General features: G+C 37.3%; 1 protein-coding gene across 1 annotated transcript in view; it reads left to right on the top strand.

Moving 5' to 3' along the window:
- LOC103190167 (interaptin) overlaps positions 1-13,600 on the top strand; it is a 183,819-nt gene that overhangs the window by 31,017 nt on the left and 139,202 nt on the right. Inside the window, exon 6 of the mRNA XM_042331688.1 lies at positions 5,196-5,342. Within this exon, the coding sequence (XP_042187622.1) occupies positions 5,196-5,342 (147 nt within the window). The remainder of the gene's footprint in view (positions 1-5,195; positions 5,343-13,600) is intronic.

Raw genomic sequence — 13,600 nt, 5'->3', positions numbered from 1 at the left:
GCGCTTGACGAGCTGGGCATCTGAGCTAGGGGTAGAAATCGATGGGGGTGGAGAGGGGGAAGATGGGGAAAGTATATTTTGAGAACTCTGGAGTTCCTCTGACTCACTTCCCCCTTGAACGAGGAAGGAGTTAGTCAGAGGAACTTCGTAATTGAGTTCCAGAGAGCTGGGGCAGAATGTCTGAAAACCCACCTCCCTAATAGTTGGGTGAAAAGAGTGGGGACATGAAGCAGTCCAGTATTTGCTGAGCGAAGGGAACGGCCAAGTCCATGTAGTTGAAGCTGGGGAGCTGGGGTTGGGCAAGTCCATGGAGGAATTTGAATCTGAGAACTGTATGGACAGCAAATAAGTGCAGTTGTGCTGCATTTTACTATTGTTGCTTTATGATCTAATAAAAGGACCTAAGGATGAAAACCAAGGCAACATCACAATTACAGATTTTGAGAAGCCTCCTCTAGATCTTACACTGTTAAAAGACTAACTCTTTGATTAGAGACTGAAAACTCTTTACTTAGAATTAGATATTCCAACCCTTATTGTGTGCTTTATAAAGTTCTGTAGTTCCAATGTGTATAAGAAAATGCTGATTATGCTGTATTGGGATTACCAGAGATTATCTGATTGTTTGTTTGAAATTGTTTTGAATCTCATTACAATGTGAATATTGTAAAGGATCAATTGAAGATATTTGATCCCTTGAATGGTTTGATGGAACCATTTTATCTTGTGAATGTTCTGTTAGGTGTTATGTGTGAGGTGAAGTGCAGCTTCCAAGGCCAAGTGTCAAACTGATACGTGCGCACAGTAATTACTGTTCCCGAGTCTTTTCTCCAGTGATTCACAGACTGCTGCAGTCACGGAAAGGTGTGCTGCTTTATATAATTCTGTTGGTTGGGGGCATCATCTAATCAGAACTACAAAAGGGACAAGTGGAATGTATAGACTCACAAAATCAGAGACACCTGGACGTTAGGAATGGTAGAGCAGGGCTGAATTATCTTTTCAATTATGCCATGGGATGTTTAACATCCACCTGAACAGGCAGCCCTGGTTTAATTGAACCCTGAAGGATGTTATCTCTTGACAATGCAATGTTCTCCTGGCACTGTATTGGAGTGTCATTCTAGATTTTGAGCTCAAAGTCCTGATTTGGGGCATGAGCCCACAACCTTGTGGCTCAGAAGCAAGAGTGCTACCAACTGAGCTAGACTGACACTTAGCAGGGCGCAAAGGAGATGGAGTGGGACTCGAGGGGCAGTATGCAAGCTATCAATCTGATTTGAGCATCTGGTTTCCTTCTTTGCCTTGTGGGATCAACCTCCCTGTACTGTCTTTTGTCTATTATACTTTTCTACATTATATAAACCTCAACTCAATGATCTCAAAGGAGATAATTTCTAAACAGGTTCAATTTATTGATTGCTCCACTGTCTTTTACTTTGATGATGAACATCTCTCTAGGGCAGATTGACCTAAATGTTATGGATCCAGTTCTTTTAGAATCAGATCCTTAACTTAACTAGATAATATCTCCCTAGGTATACATCACATTGGTGATTTAAGCCCTGAAAAGGATTGGATTTCTTTCTGCTTATTCTCCTGGCAATAGAGGTGCACAAATTCATAGCCAAACACAAGGCATGGTTGGACCTCTTTTCTTCTTACCAATTTTGTTTGAGTGTTGCATGTACTTAAGTGTAACAAACAACAACAACAACTTGCACTTATATAGCGCCCTCCATGCAGGGGCGGCATCTCAGAGCCTTAAAAAGTAGAAACAAAGACAGGTGAGAATTTGTTATGAGCTGCACTTGAACCATCCAGGCCAAAGTACATGAAACCTATATTGGCAAGATCCTTTGCTTATTTTTGGTGGGAAGGCTCAAGTCAAATACAACAACTTGAAGTAAAAGATATACTGTGTTTATGCCCAGTAACATTCATTTCATTTGATTAATATTGCATCTTTACACTGCTAGCTGAGTGCATTGTTTTGCTACTTGTCCTGATAGATAAAGTGATGCAACTCAGAAACATCTTGAATCTGAGATCTTGACTTAGATTAATACCGACAGGAGAGATGATGCAATGACATATAGGCTAGCCTCCGAATGCAATAGAATCTAAGAGATCCAGTGCAAAACAATACACCCAGTACCACCAGCTCTACTACTCATTTCATCTAAATGTTGGGAGAGGCTGGCTTCAGGAGTGTAATTGAACAATTAAACTAGTGCTGTCCATATCTTCAGGCCTTCTGTTTAAGCATTCTGCAAGCTACTAAGTCTATGAGAGCCTTAATTGCTTTACCTCTTCAACTTGGTCTTCTAGATGTGTATTGTTTTGTGTATTATCCTCTGTATCTGAGGCCCCATATCCCTTCTAATCACCAAATGGAGTCCTGTAGCTCAGTGGTTAGAACACTCGCCTTGCAAGCGAGACACCTGGGTTCAATTCCAGGCAGGGTGAAACCTTGGGCAAGTTTCCTTACTCCACATGCCTAATAATAATCGCTCCAAAACCAAACAATAATAAACTGGTCATTTTCAATCCACAACTGTTTGTGGGACACTGCTGTGCGCAATCGGCTGCTGCTTCTCGCCCAAAAATATACAGTCAATTCAATTTACAGCATATTCTGTGAAGCGCTTTGAGACGTCTAGAAGATGTGAAAAGCGCTATATCAAATGCAAGGATTATTATTATTAAATAATATCCAACAACAACAGTTTACATTTATATTTATATTTATCATGCTGGGTAGCGTCCTGGAGCACTTATCCATGGAATGTTGGTCATTCTGGATAGATAATGGGCGATGCCTGTAATTTGAGCTACAGCTGACACCGGCCTGCTGCACATTCCTGGACCTCATGCCTTCATTCACCACACCCCTAATGTCTGGACCTCCGTGCCTCACTCCTTCCACCTCACCCTCTCTTTTTTTAAAACCTACTTTAAGACCTACCTATGGTCGCCTTCCCCTCTCCCCATCCCTTGCTCGTAGTCAAATCACTGTGCCGCTCTCCATGCCACTATCCTTCATAAAGGGTACTATGTAAAAGCAAGTTGTTGTTTTGCTATACGAGTGGTCTAGAAGATGTAACTTGTTTTGAAAATTTTCTGATGTATGGCTTCATTGTAGTTTCTGCTCACTAATCAGCCAACTGAGTTGGAGTTGATGAGCTTTGGATTGTGAGATCGATTCAGATGAGGAAGGCACTTCTTCTTGATCTCATTTGATCTCATCCTTTGTTCCATCACATAATTGAGCTGTTTTGTTTTTTAATGTATCCGATGCTCTGGCCTCAACCACCCTTCCTGTTGACGTGTTTCATCTGTTAATTAACCTTTAGGTAAATAAATATTTCCCAATGTCTATCCTAAAATTGCTCTTGGCAACCCTAAATCTGAGTCCTCTTGTTTGCTGTCTTGATGCTTCTGAATGTATTATTCTGAAGGTACTTTCACAATCCCATTTAAAATCTTGCCTATCTCTATAAGGTCCCCTCTGAGACAGAAGAGCCCTAGCTTGTTTAATCATTGCTAATAGCTCATGGCTCAAACGCTGGGCATCATTCTCATGACTCTTCTCTTCATTGCCTCTCCAGGACTAGTTTACACCTTCCTGTCAATTGTGCTACTTAGTGATGAATTTCGACAACATTGCAGACCAGGTTAAATCACTTAATGTAGTCGGGATTCCTGAACCACATGTTGTCAAATATGGAACAGACTGCCTCAGTGAACAGGATCTGATATTTGGGACACATCAGATGAGCATGGTTACTTACCAGACTTAATATACTAACTACTTGTGCAGCAAAATAACATCTGTAAATGCATATACGATGACTGCTGCATTGTTTCATTTGCAGTGCGATTACTACTTTTTTTAAAATGTGTTACAATACAATACAAAATTACACTTGTAGAGCGCCTTTCACATCAGGAAGGCGTCTGGAGGATTTAGGGATTAGGACCCAGGTAGGGGAGTTGGGATCAGGAAGGGTGGAGAGCAGAGAGGGTAGGAGGGTGGCCGAAGGCATGGTCGAAGAGGAGGGTCTTGAGGGAAGCCTTGAAGGCGTCAAGGGAGGGAGCGAGGCAAAGGGAATATGGGATGGAGTTCCAGAGAGTGGAGGCAGAGAGGCTGAAGGCCCGACCGCCAATGGGGCGGGCCGGGCGGGGGACATGGAGCAGGCCGGAGCCTGCTGAGTTGAGGGAGCGGACAAATTGATAAGGGGTTAGCAGTTTAGAGAGGTAGGAGGGGGCAAGGCCATGGAGGGCCTTGAAGGTGAGGACGAGAATTTTGAACTTGATAGTCTGAGGGATGGGCAGCCAGTGGAGCCGGGTGAGGGTGGGTGTGATGGGGTCACGGAGAAGAGATGGGAAGGCCGACAGGTAGGGAGTTGGCATAGTTGAGCTTAGATGTAATTGAATAATTAATACATTTTATAGTGCCTAGCTTCTGTGGTTATTCTACTTTTTTCCAATGATAGTTATACAATGCAAATTTACATTCACATGGCACTTTTGGAGGATGTCCCAAGATGCTTAAGAATCTTGGCTTGGCACCTGAGCTGGAGGTCTGAACGGTGGTGGGGGGAGGGGGGTAGGGAGGGGAAAATTGATCGAGAGGGGTCAATCCTGAAGCATAGTTATGATGTTCAGGTGTGGATTACCTTTTTCCCAATTTATGTGATGATTGACTTTCAGCCCAAAGATACACAATTCACAGTAGATAGAACCCATAGTTACTATATTTTTGAATCTGTGATTACATAAAATATCTTTTAAATCTGTTAAATCTAATTGGAAGATATTGGCAGTACTGGCTGTGTGCTTTCTAGCACTTGGATTCATCTTATGCAGTTGGCTTTCTAGTGATAACTGTAAATAGAGTTGATGTAAATTGCAGTTGAATATCTGATTCAGTCAGTCCAGGTTTGCCACGAACTAATCAAGAAACCTGCAATTGTGTTCCCATTGTTATGTGGCAGGATCTTTAAGATCTTTTAAAAACCAACAGGACATTATTGTGAATTAGTGAGAAAACTGGAATGTAGCGCTTTGGGACCCTACCCCGCATGAAGGGCACTGTATAAATGCAAGTTGTTGTTGTATGTAACCTATATTCACTATACAAATGGAAATGTACTTATATTGTATTATTTTCTCTGATTTTTGCATTTCAGCAAACCAGCAACAAAAAGAAATTTCAAGCACAACAAGAGATGATTAAACAGCTGCAGGAAGAGGTAGCAGTCAAGGAAGCAGAAAATAACAAACATTTACAAAGCAATAGAAATCTTCAAGAAAAAATTAAAATGTTGACACAGAAGGTAATGATTTGGATAAGAATCTTCCCTAATGTCTGTGTGTTTGTCATCTGCATATTTATACAGTATGTCTGTCTTAACATTATCAGGCTGTTTAGCCAGCTTGTCTGTAATTAAGTCATTATGTACATGTATCAGTGTATTACTGTTTTATTTCATATCCAAGGGTACACAAAAGTAACACACACACCAACCTTCGCATACAAATGCAAGGATTATTATTATATACAAGAATATTTTAAATATTTAACAGTTTTTTAATGGCAGTTCAAAGTTGCCTTTTTTAACCTTGCTAGCTGAAACGTTCTGAAGAAAATGCCCACCATTCGAAAAGAGAAGTCAATGAAGCACGATCAGGAACTGACAGTGCAAGAGCTGATGAAAGTCTTAGATGTCATTTAACAATGAATCCACTTCAATCTTCATTTGGTGGATGACATTGTTTTGTTCTACCAAGACTAGCTCAAGAAAGCATTGTAATAGTTAATCAAATACACAACTTCACAATTATTTTCCTTGAACAAGCTATACAAACTTCACCTCTAACAGGCTTAATAATAGAATTATTGGACTATCACTCTCTTTTTGACTTAATTTCTTTCACAGTTTATAATTGATTAATGTTCCCATGTTCTCTGCAGATGAATTATTTATCACCCATAAAACCCTTGGCTTGCTAATTGTTTAATTTTAGAGAACGTAAGTGTGCTGGCAAAATGTGAGTTGTCGTGTTCAGTGGTACATCAAATTTAAACACTCCACTGATGCGTGGGGAGGAGACAGTTGAAGTTCATCAGCTGCTATTTGTATTTCTATTAAAGTACTTTTAGTGAGGCAGAAATTATATCAAAAGATGAGAGAGAATGCTAGAACCCTTTGATTAACAGCTTGTGATTTTGTATGTTTGATTAATGCAACTTTTTAACAAATCTGACTCTCTGAAGAAGTAATTTTCATTAAAGATGGGACAACCAAAAATATCTAAAGGTACCACAGAAAAACACTTCTTCATAATAATAATAATAATAGGCATGATTAAGTTGTAATTCTGATTTTAAAAACGTAAAATCAGGTACACAAAGGTACTTGTCTGGTGCATCTGATTTTTTTTAAAAAAATTGCCTGATATTGCATGGCCAGTTGATAATAGCAAAGTAAAATGTGCAGTTGGAGCAGATAAAGAAGCCGTAAAATGTAGCAGCTACAGACTTTTAGTATGCTTTGCTCATTAAATGTACCTTGGTAATGATATGGCAAAAGATCCAGTTCAATGATTGAAAGCTGCCAGATTACCTATCTAATTTTTAAATTGAATATCAAAAAAGCTAATGATCTTATGATAAAGATCAATATTTCTGGTTAAAGTAATTTAAGCGTAAAGTGTAAGGTACTCTTCCCACTTCCTTTCCACAACAAATAGGTATTCAAAAATGCAATCAAAATCAGGCATAGGGTACTCATGCATTTAATTTGCTTGTGTTCCCCATGGAGACATTCCATTTCTGATCTTCACACATATCTGAGAGCTATTCCTCTGATGATTACTGGGTCCCTAGGAAAGCTCAAAATTCTGACATGGGTCCCACTCTGCACATTGGGCTGTAACTGAATTTTGAAGCCATACAGATTGTTATTCAGGATTGGTTTGGATGGAAATCTGGATGATTTTCTGTTTTGCTTTTTCAGAAGTTGTTGTGGTCTTTGCCCATCTTTCATGTTAGAGTGAGGTGATGAAGATCATAGAACCACAGAAAGCCTCACTGAAGATTGGAAGTATATAAATTAATTATGCAGTTTTTATGAGCAGCTATTGAGCAACTTTAATAATAAAAACGATATTTTAAAATGAAAAATGTAATAAAGCAAATTAAGAAGTAGTAATGCTCCAATGTTTGTAGTTGATTTGTTGGTTATCTAGCACAATAGCACCTCATGTGGTTGTGTATGGTATAACTGCAATATAAATTTTTGACTACATATGTAAATTAATTTGTGTTGAGAGAAGTGAATTCAAAAATTATAAAATTGCTATTATAGTATTTGAATTATAATCTGTTTAGCATAATATGCACATTCAATATAATCTCTACTGTGAATATTACTTGCATACAATATTTCTGAAGAATCTTGAGATTACAGCATCATTTATTGGCTAGTATTTAGGGAACAGAAATATGCATTATGTTAATAAGCTTATCATAGCAATGTGTTAGTGATTGTTTGCTTGGAAATAGTCTAGAGTGTCCCAGGAAACAAGGCTGCTGAGATTTTTAGTGTGATATAATAATCCTTGTATTTTCATCCTTGCAATATCTTTATGATTAAATAAGATTGAACCGTATTAAAGGTTTTCTAGAAAAAAAATCAATGAGAGGAATGGACATACTGTTTTTAGAGAGAACCACTGAGTTCTGCTGGGATCCAATACTTCAAGCTACTGTGTGTAACAACTTGTTATGATGGTTTGTTGGGGTTTTAGGAAGACAATGTTGACACATCAAGGCTGTGAAGTAGTTTTGTTTGTTGCTTTCTAGCTGGAACTAACAAAATTGACCATGGATGCATGCTGATGTGAAACGCCCTATACAAATTTAATTTGTTGTTGTTGTATTCTCTTTCTCTCAATCCACAAAGGGACTGTATGAAAAAGAGGGGAAATGAATGGTGTATATGGCAAAAATAACAAGGGGAAAATTCATTGTTTAATTATTGACAGAGCCTATGATCATAAATGGTAAATACACAAAAAATCAGGTAATAAGGTTTTTCTGAGTGTGAGAGCAGTTACTGAAGAAATGTTAGCACAAATTAAAGAAATTTGGTATTCCAGTTGCTAAATTTATCAAAATAATACTTGCAGTAAAACGTTGCTTTTTTAGTTTATTTAGTGAATAAATATTGTTTAACGCTTTCTTATTATGGTCCATGGTGTCCATTTGGAGTTAAAATATTATTCATAAGTGCAATCTTGTGATGCAGCACAGTTGTAAATTGGTGGTGGTGTGTCCTTTTGCTTGGAGGTCCAAGTGTTTGTATCTGTGATCCCTCACAAGGTTAGTGCTTCATCTCTTTGGAGAGGCCAACAACAGATGGGCTGTTTCTTCCAAAAAGCTGCAGAGAATTAGGAGGGAATATCTGCTCAGTGCACTTTTTAACTGTTTAGCGCCCTCATAGCTGGCTGTTCTCTGGATGCCATTCTGAAGGCGAATGTTCCCTTGAAGTTCTATTTTAAAAGATAACCTCTAAGACCACAAACATTGCCTTGCTGTTTTACTGAAATGTCCTTGCTAATTATATATTAATAATAATATCATAATAATCCTTGCATTTGATATAATGCCTTATCCTGTCTTCAGAACATCTAAAAGTGCTTCACAGGATTTAATGTAAAGTGACGTGACTGTATTTGTAGACAAACACAGCAGCCAATGTGTGCACAACAGTATCCCACAAATGGCCATGAAATGAATGAATGACCAATTTTGTATGGAGGATTCTTGGCCAGGACACCAGGAGAAACTCTCTTATGCACTCTAACAAGTTTACGTGACTTTAAGTACCTATTTCCAAACGTTGTATGAAGAGCAATATGCTATAAATGAATCAATATTTACTTACAGAATTCTGTCATAATTTTCTTTGTAGAAAAAGTTATCTATTCAGATTAATAGGCTATTCAGCTCATTCCTGACAGTTGGATTTTGCTGGGGCAGATTAGAAGTTATATTTGGCTATATAACAACACTTCAAACCAAATCTTTGTGTGAAGCACTTTGAGGGATTTCAGTTGGAGACTTGCAAATCAAACTCAAGTACTGTATTTACAAAACCAACAACTTTTGATTCATCACATTTAACTTTAAAAATACTTTTTAAAATGAAAATATCTAAATAACATTAGATATTTTACAAACTTATTTTAATAATATTTACCAATCTCCCCTCATCCCTCTTGTCAAATACTGAGATTTTCCAAACCGTCTCCACCAACATTCTGCTCAAAGGAATTGACATATTTTTGAAAGAATTTTTCTTTTTACTTGTTTACCAAATAATGAGCTATTTTATAGCCCCAACTGACTTGCGTGTTTGAATTTGTTCTGGCATCTTGAATGTGTCCTTAATTGATCTTAACTCCACTCAAACTATGGATATGCCTTAAGGCAGTCAAGTTTTTCCCCATTCACTGAATATATAATAAGTATTTTATAAAGAAACAAAGTACAGTGAGATTATATAAATATTAAATTATTGAATCCAGTCCAGTAAAACTTCGCTTCCAAAAAATAAATGCAGGTCAGGTGATAAATTGTCAAAGAAGTGGTCATGCTCAGGGTGTTATTTAACTTCACTGTGCTTAATTTCTTGCTGATTTCTCTCTCAGAATGTTGGATTGCTCTCTGTACCTTTTGGTTCACCAATGGCATTGCAACATGCTGGGTTGAACATGGAAGTCACCTCAACTGCATATATTGGCTTGGTATAGTAAGTATTATGACAACAGAATATCATTAGTTGCTGAGATAATCGCACCACATTTAAAACTTAATTAGTACACATTTGGAAACAAGTTAGATGAAGTAATGTTGGAGAAACTATGAAACAGCAAGACTTAAGGATCTGATGTTCGATTCAGCAAGCATCTCTTGCTTTCTCTAATTTGTAAATTAACAAGCATTTCATGGAAAGCAAGCAGGAGGTAATGATGAAATGCACAGCTGCCATAAATCTGTAACCAGAACAATTGGTATATGCACTGGTGCTATCAGAATTAAAAATGTAAGAATTTTTAGGAAGCGGAGAAAGCTATTATACCCAACAAGCACATCTCCTTTTAATAGTTCTCAGCTGAACACACCTGCTTCTCACGGTGTCTCTTAATTTCTTCATGCTCTAGAAATGTAGCTTATTACAACAGAAGTAAGCGTAGAATGCATAATGACAATTCTTGTGTGAAACCCATTGCATTCAAAATCTAATTACAATTATCCATCATAGTTGTAATTCCTCCTTCCTCCCCAGCTCATCAACAACTTCTCACTTCGGGACTTTGAATTTAAATAATTCAAATAATTGGATTGATACTCCAATGCAATGTTGGGGTGCATTGTATTGTTGAGGGCTCCTTGGTTTGGATGAGATGTTAAACCGGGGACCCATCTGCCTGTTTGGGTGGACATTAAAGATCCTATGGTACTACTTGAAAAGAAAAGGGAGTTTCTCCTGGTATTCTGGCCAACAAACCCTGGATAAAATTGGTTGTTCACTTTATGTCCCTTTGTTGGACATTGCAATGCACAAATTGGCTGCTGCGTTCACTTACACAGTCACTATACTTTACAGTAAATCTTGTAAAGTGCTTTGAAACATTTCCCTGACATGAGCGTCACTATATTAAATGCAAGGATTATTTTACTTACTATTATTGGAACATTCAATTGTATACCACTTTATGCATTGGGTCGCCACACCTTCATTATTTTTGTATCAGAGATCACAAAAGTAAACTTTTAAAGGGTTTCCCATGAATGAGTGGTCGTGCCCCTTCCTCCCCCACCCCCTTTTTGTAAATGCAAAGACAAAAAAAAAGCGGTGTTGCATTCCAAGTATCTCCTCTAAACCCCTGTATTCAGTGCTAATCCATCAGTTTTATAGGTAATATAGTGAGAAAGAAAAAGGTGAGAGACAGAATGAGGGGGGAGAGTAAATGGGGCTGACACATACAATCCTCAATTTGGATTTATGCTTGTGGTCTCGATATTAAGTCAGAGTTAAACCCTCAGTGCTGAAACAAAATCTATTGATGTTGTCTGGGGAGCTGCCTGGGAGGAGTTGTGATATTATGATGGCGTGAAATTAATATTGTAGTAGTCAATTTTTGTTCTTTAAAGAAGATAAGTATGGTCAGGTGCGATTGATGATCCGTACTTATTCATTCATTGCTTCATTTTTATAAAAAAATTGAAAATATTCATAATTCATTCATTTGGTTCATTGAGCAGTGGAGTAGATGTGCTGGGGTGACAAAAGCCATGAGGGTCTCTAAGGATTGGTGTTGCTTTTTATTGGTGACAGTGGAATCAGTCGCTGATTGCAGACTGCCTTTTTTGGACTTCAGAATATTTGGTATGCAAAAACTGCATTTAATATGCACTTTAAGTTTTATGCATTGAAACATAATTCTGTTTTAAATATATTTCTCATGCCGTTAGTAGCATAATGAGATCAATGTTTGTTTGAATTAACCAAGTATTTGCATAAAAAGATACCATCACTATGATTTTTAAAAAAAAACATGTCATAACGCTCACTCACTCCACACATGACAGCTACCATGTTACTGCATTTTCATGTTAAATATTTGATGATTGCCTCTCTAAATCCAACCGTTTCATAGCCCAGAGGGATTAATTTCCTTAAAGCATGTGTAGCTCACAGGGGAAGACGGATTATTTGGTTATATTGCTGCACCCGTAAAAGACCTTAGATTATTTATGCACCAACACAATATTTCTAATGAATTATGAGAATGTAACCTTAATGGATACCTGAGAATGAGTTACAAGGCTTTAAACTACTTGCAGGAGAAACCGATCTTAACCGCGAAAGCAAAAATTCAGTTGTTTGTATCTACCATCTGATCCCTGAGTATATTGTTTAAATCTTAAAATAAACTTCTGAAGATCCTGGGTTTCTTTGTTTGTGAGAGTGAACCACCATCTTAGTACTGTTGCATGATGTTCAGACAAAGCTATTGTACTGCTTGGTGATATCAGTATTGCAGGTTTGTCAGAAATGTTTCAGTGGATTGCATATGTATTGAGTGGTATTGTTGCTGGCGTTGAGCATAGATTATTGGTTCAGATATTACACACTATTTCATAGCTAACGACCTTACAACTTTCTTGCTTTTGAGGTTTTTTTCAGTATCTTGCTGTAAACCTGTAATAAGACTTCCCTGGAGAGGGGCAACAATAGTTGGGCGAATTTGTCCTTTTTTTTCTTTTATTTCTATATTCGTTGGAGAAGTGCCTTTTTCAATGCTTTGGGGAAGAGCAGGAACTTGTCATGTTGGGAATTGTAAGCACAGGTTAGTTAGAAAACAAGCAAACATCAAATACATGTTTTTGTTGTATAACTGATATATAAAACCTCACACCTTTACTGAGAAATTAAATTGAAAACTACGAGAGAATTGATCAAATCATTGAACAAACCAGTAATGCAAATTTAATTTAAATTGTGCTTTATTGCAGTACGTAGTTAATAGTCTCATCTGTCAATGTAAATGCTTTTGATGTAACGCTGAGTAACACTAGTCTGCTGCATCCACAGACTATTTCCAATATTCCTTTCTTCAGTATATATTGTGATATTCTTGGGGGAAAAAAGAGATTTAGATACGTATTCAGTATGAAAAAACAACCAATTTCTGAGTTGAAAGAAATATTGTTATGTCACCCAACTGAGGGTTGTCCATTGGCAGGTCACTCTCACTTGACCTTGCACGCATGGAGTAGGTTCCTCACCATGGTAACCTTGGTCTTCAGACTTTCAAACAGTAAATCATTTCAACCTTCCCCATGTAATACTTTTATTGGCTGTGCAATTGAAATGTCATGCTTCACGAACAGAAAAGCTAGTAATTTCTTACGGGTGATTAAACCACCTCTATAATGTATGAGCATGGATGGAACTCTAATACTGCTGGTCAAAATAAGCTTCAATTTTAGCTTCAATTCTTTTCTTAAAATCATTTTACAGTCTTGTTTTCTAGGCAGCCAATGTTTTCATATACTGTGTTTGCTTAGCATTCCATCAGAGTGCCAGAGCTAGAATTTTGTTTTTTAAAGATAGACTCATCTAAAGTTTATAGAAACCCACAATGACCATTAACAGCAAGCAAATTTACTTCCAAGGCAAAACATTTGGTAAATGTGTAAAGAAAATAGCTGGCAATATATCACAGCTTTCCTAACTTGACAATAAAACTGAAAAGCTGGTATTGATGAAATATTTTTGCTTTATATGCAAAAAAAATCTGTATTACCATATAATTGAACAGCGTCACTGAGATCTTACTGTCTTTGTTGTATTAATAATAATTAGGTGAAAATCCTAGTAGGATTTCTGCAAAAGCTATTATGTATTCTCTTTGTACTTGGTTTTGAACATGTCCAAAAAATATTTTAAGAAAACGATTAACTGAACAGATTATATTGTTTTTTAAAACTCTTAATGGATGACATATTGAGAATCAA

Source organism: Callorhinchus milii, unplaced genomic scaffold, assembly GCF_018977255.1.
Source record: "Callorhinchus milii isolate IMCB2004 unplaced genomic scaffold, IMCB_Cmil_1.0 Scaffold2, whole genome shotgun sequence".
Classification (NCBI taxonomy): domain Eukaryota; kingdom Metazoa; phylum Chordata; class Chondrichthyes; order Chimaeriformes; family Callorhinchidae; genus Callorhinchus; species Callorhinchus milii.
Note: the sequence above shows the minus strand (reverse complement) of the source record. Positions and strands in the feature narration are given on the sequence as shown.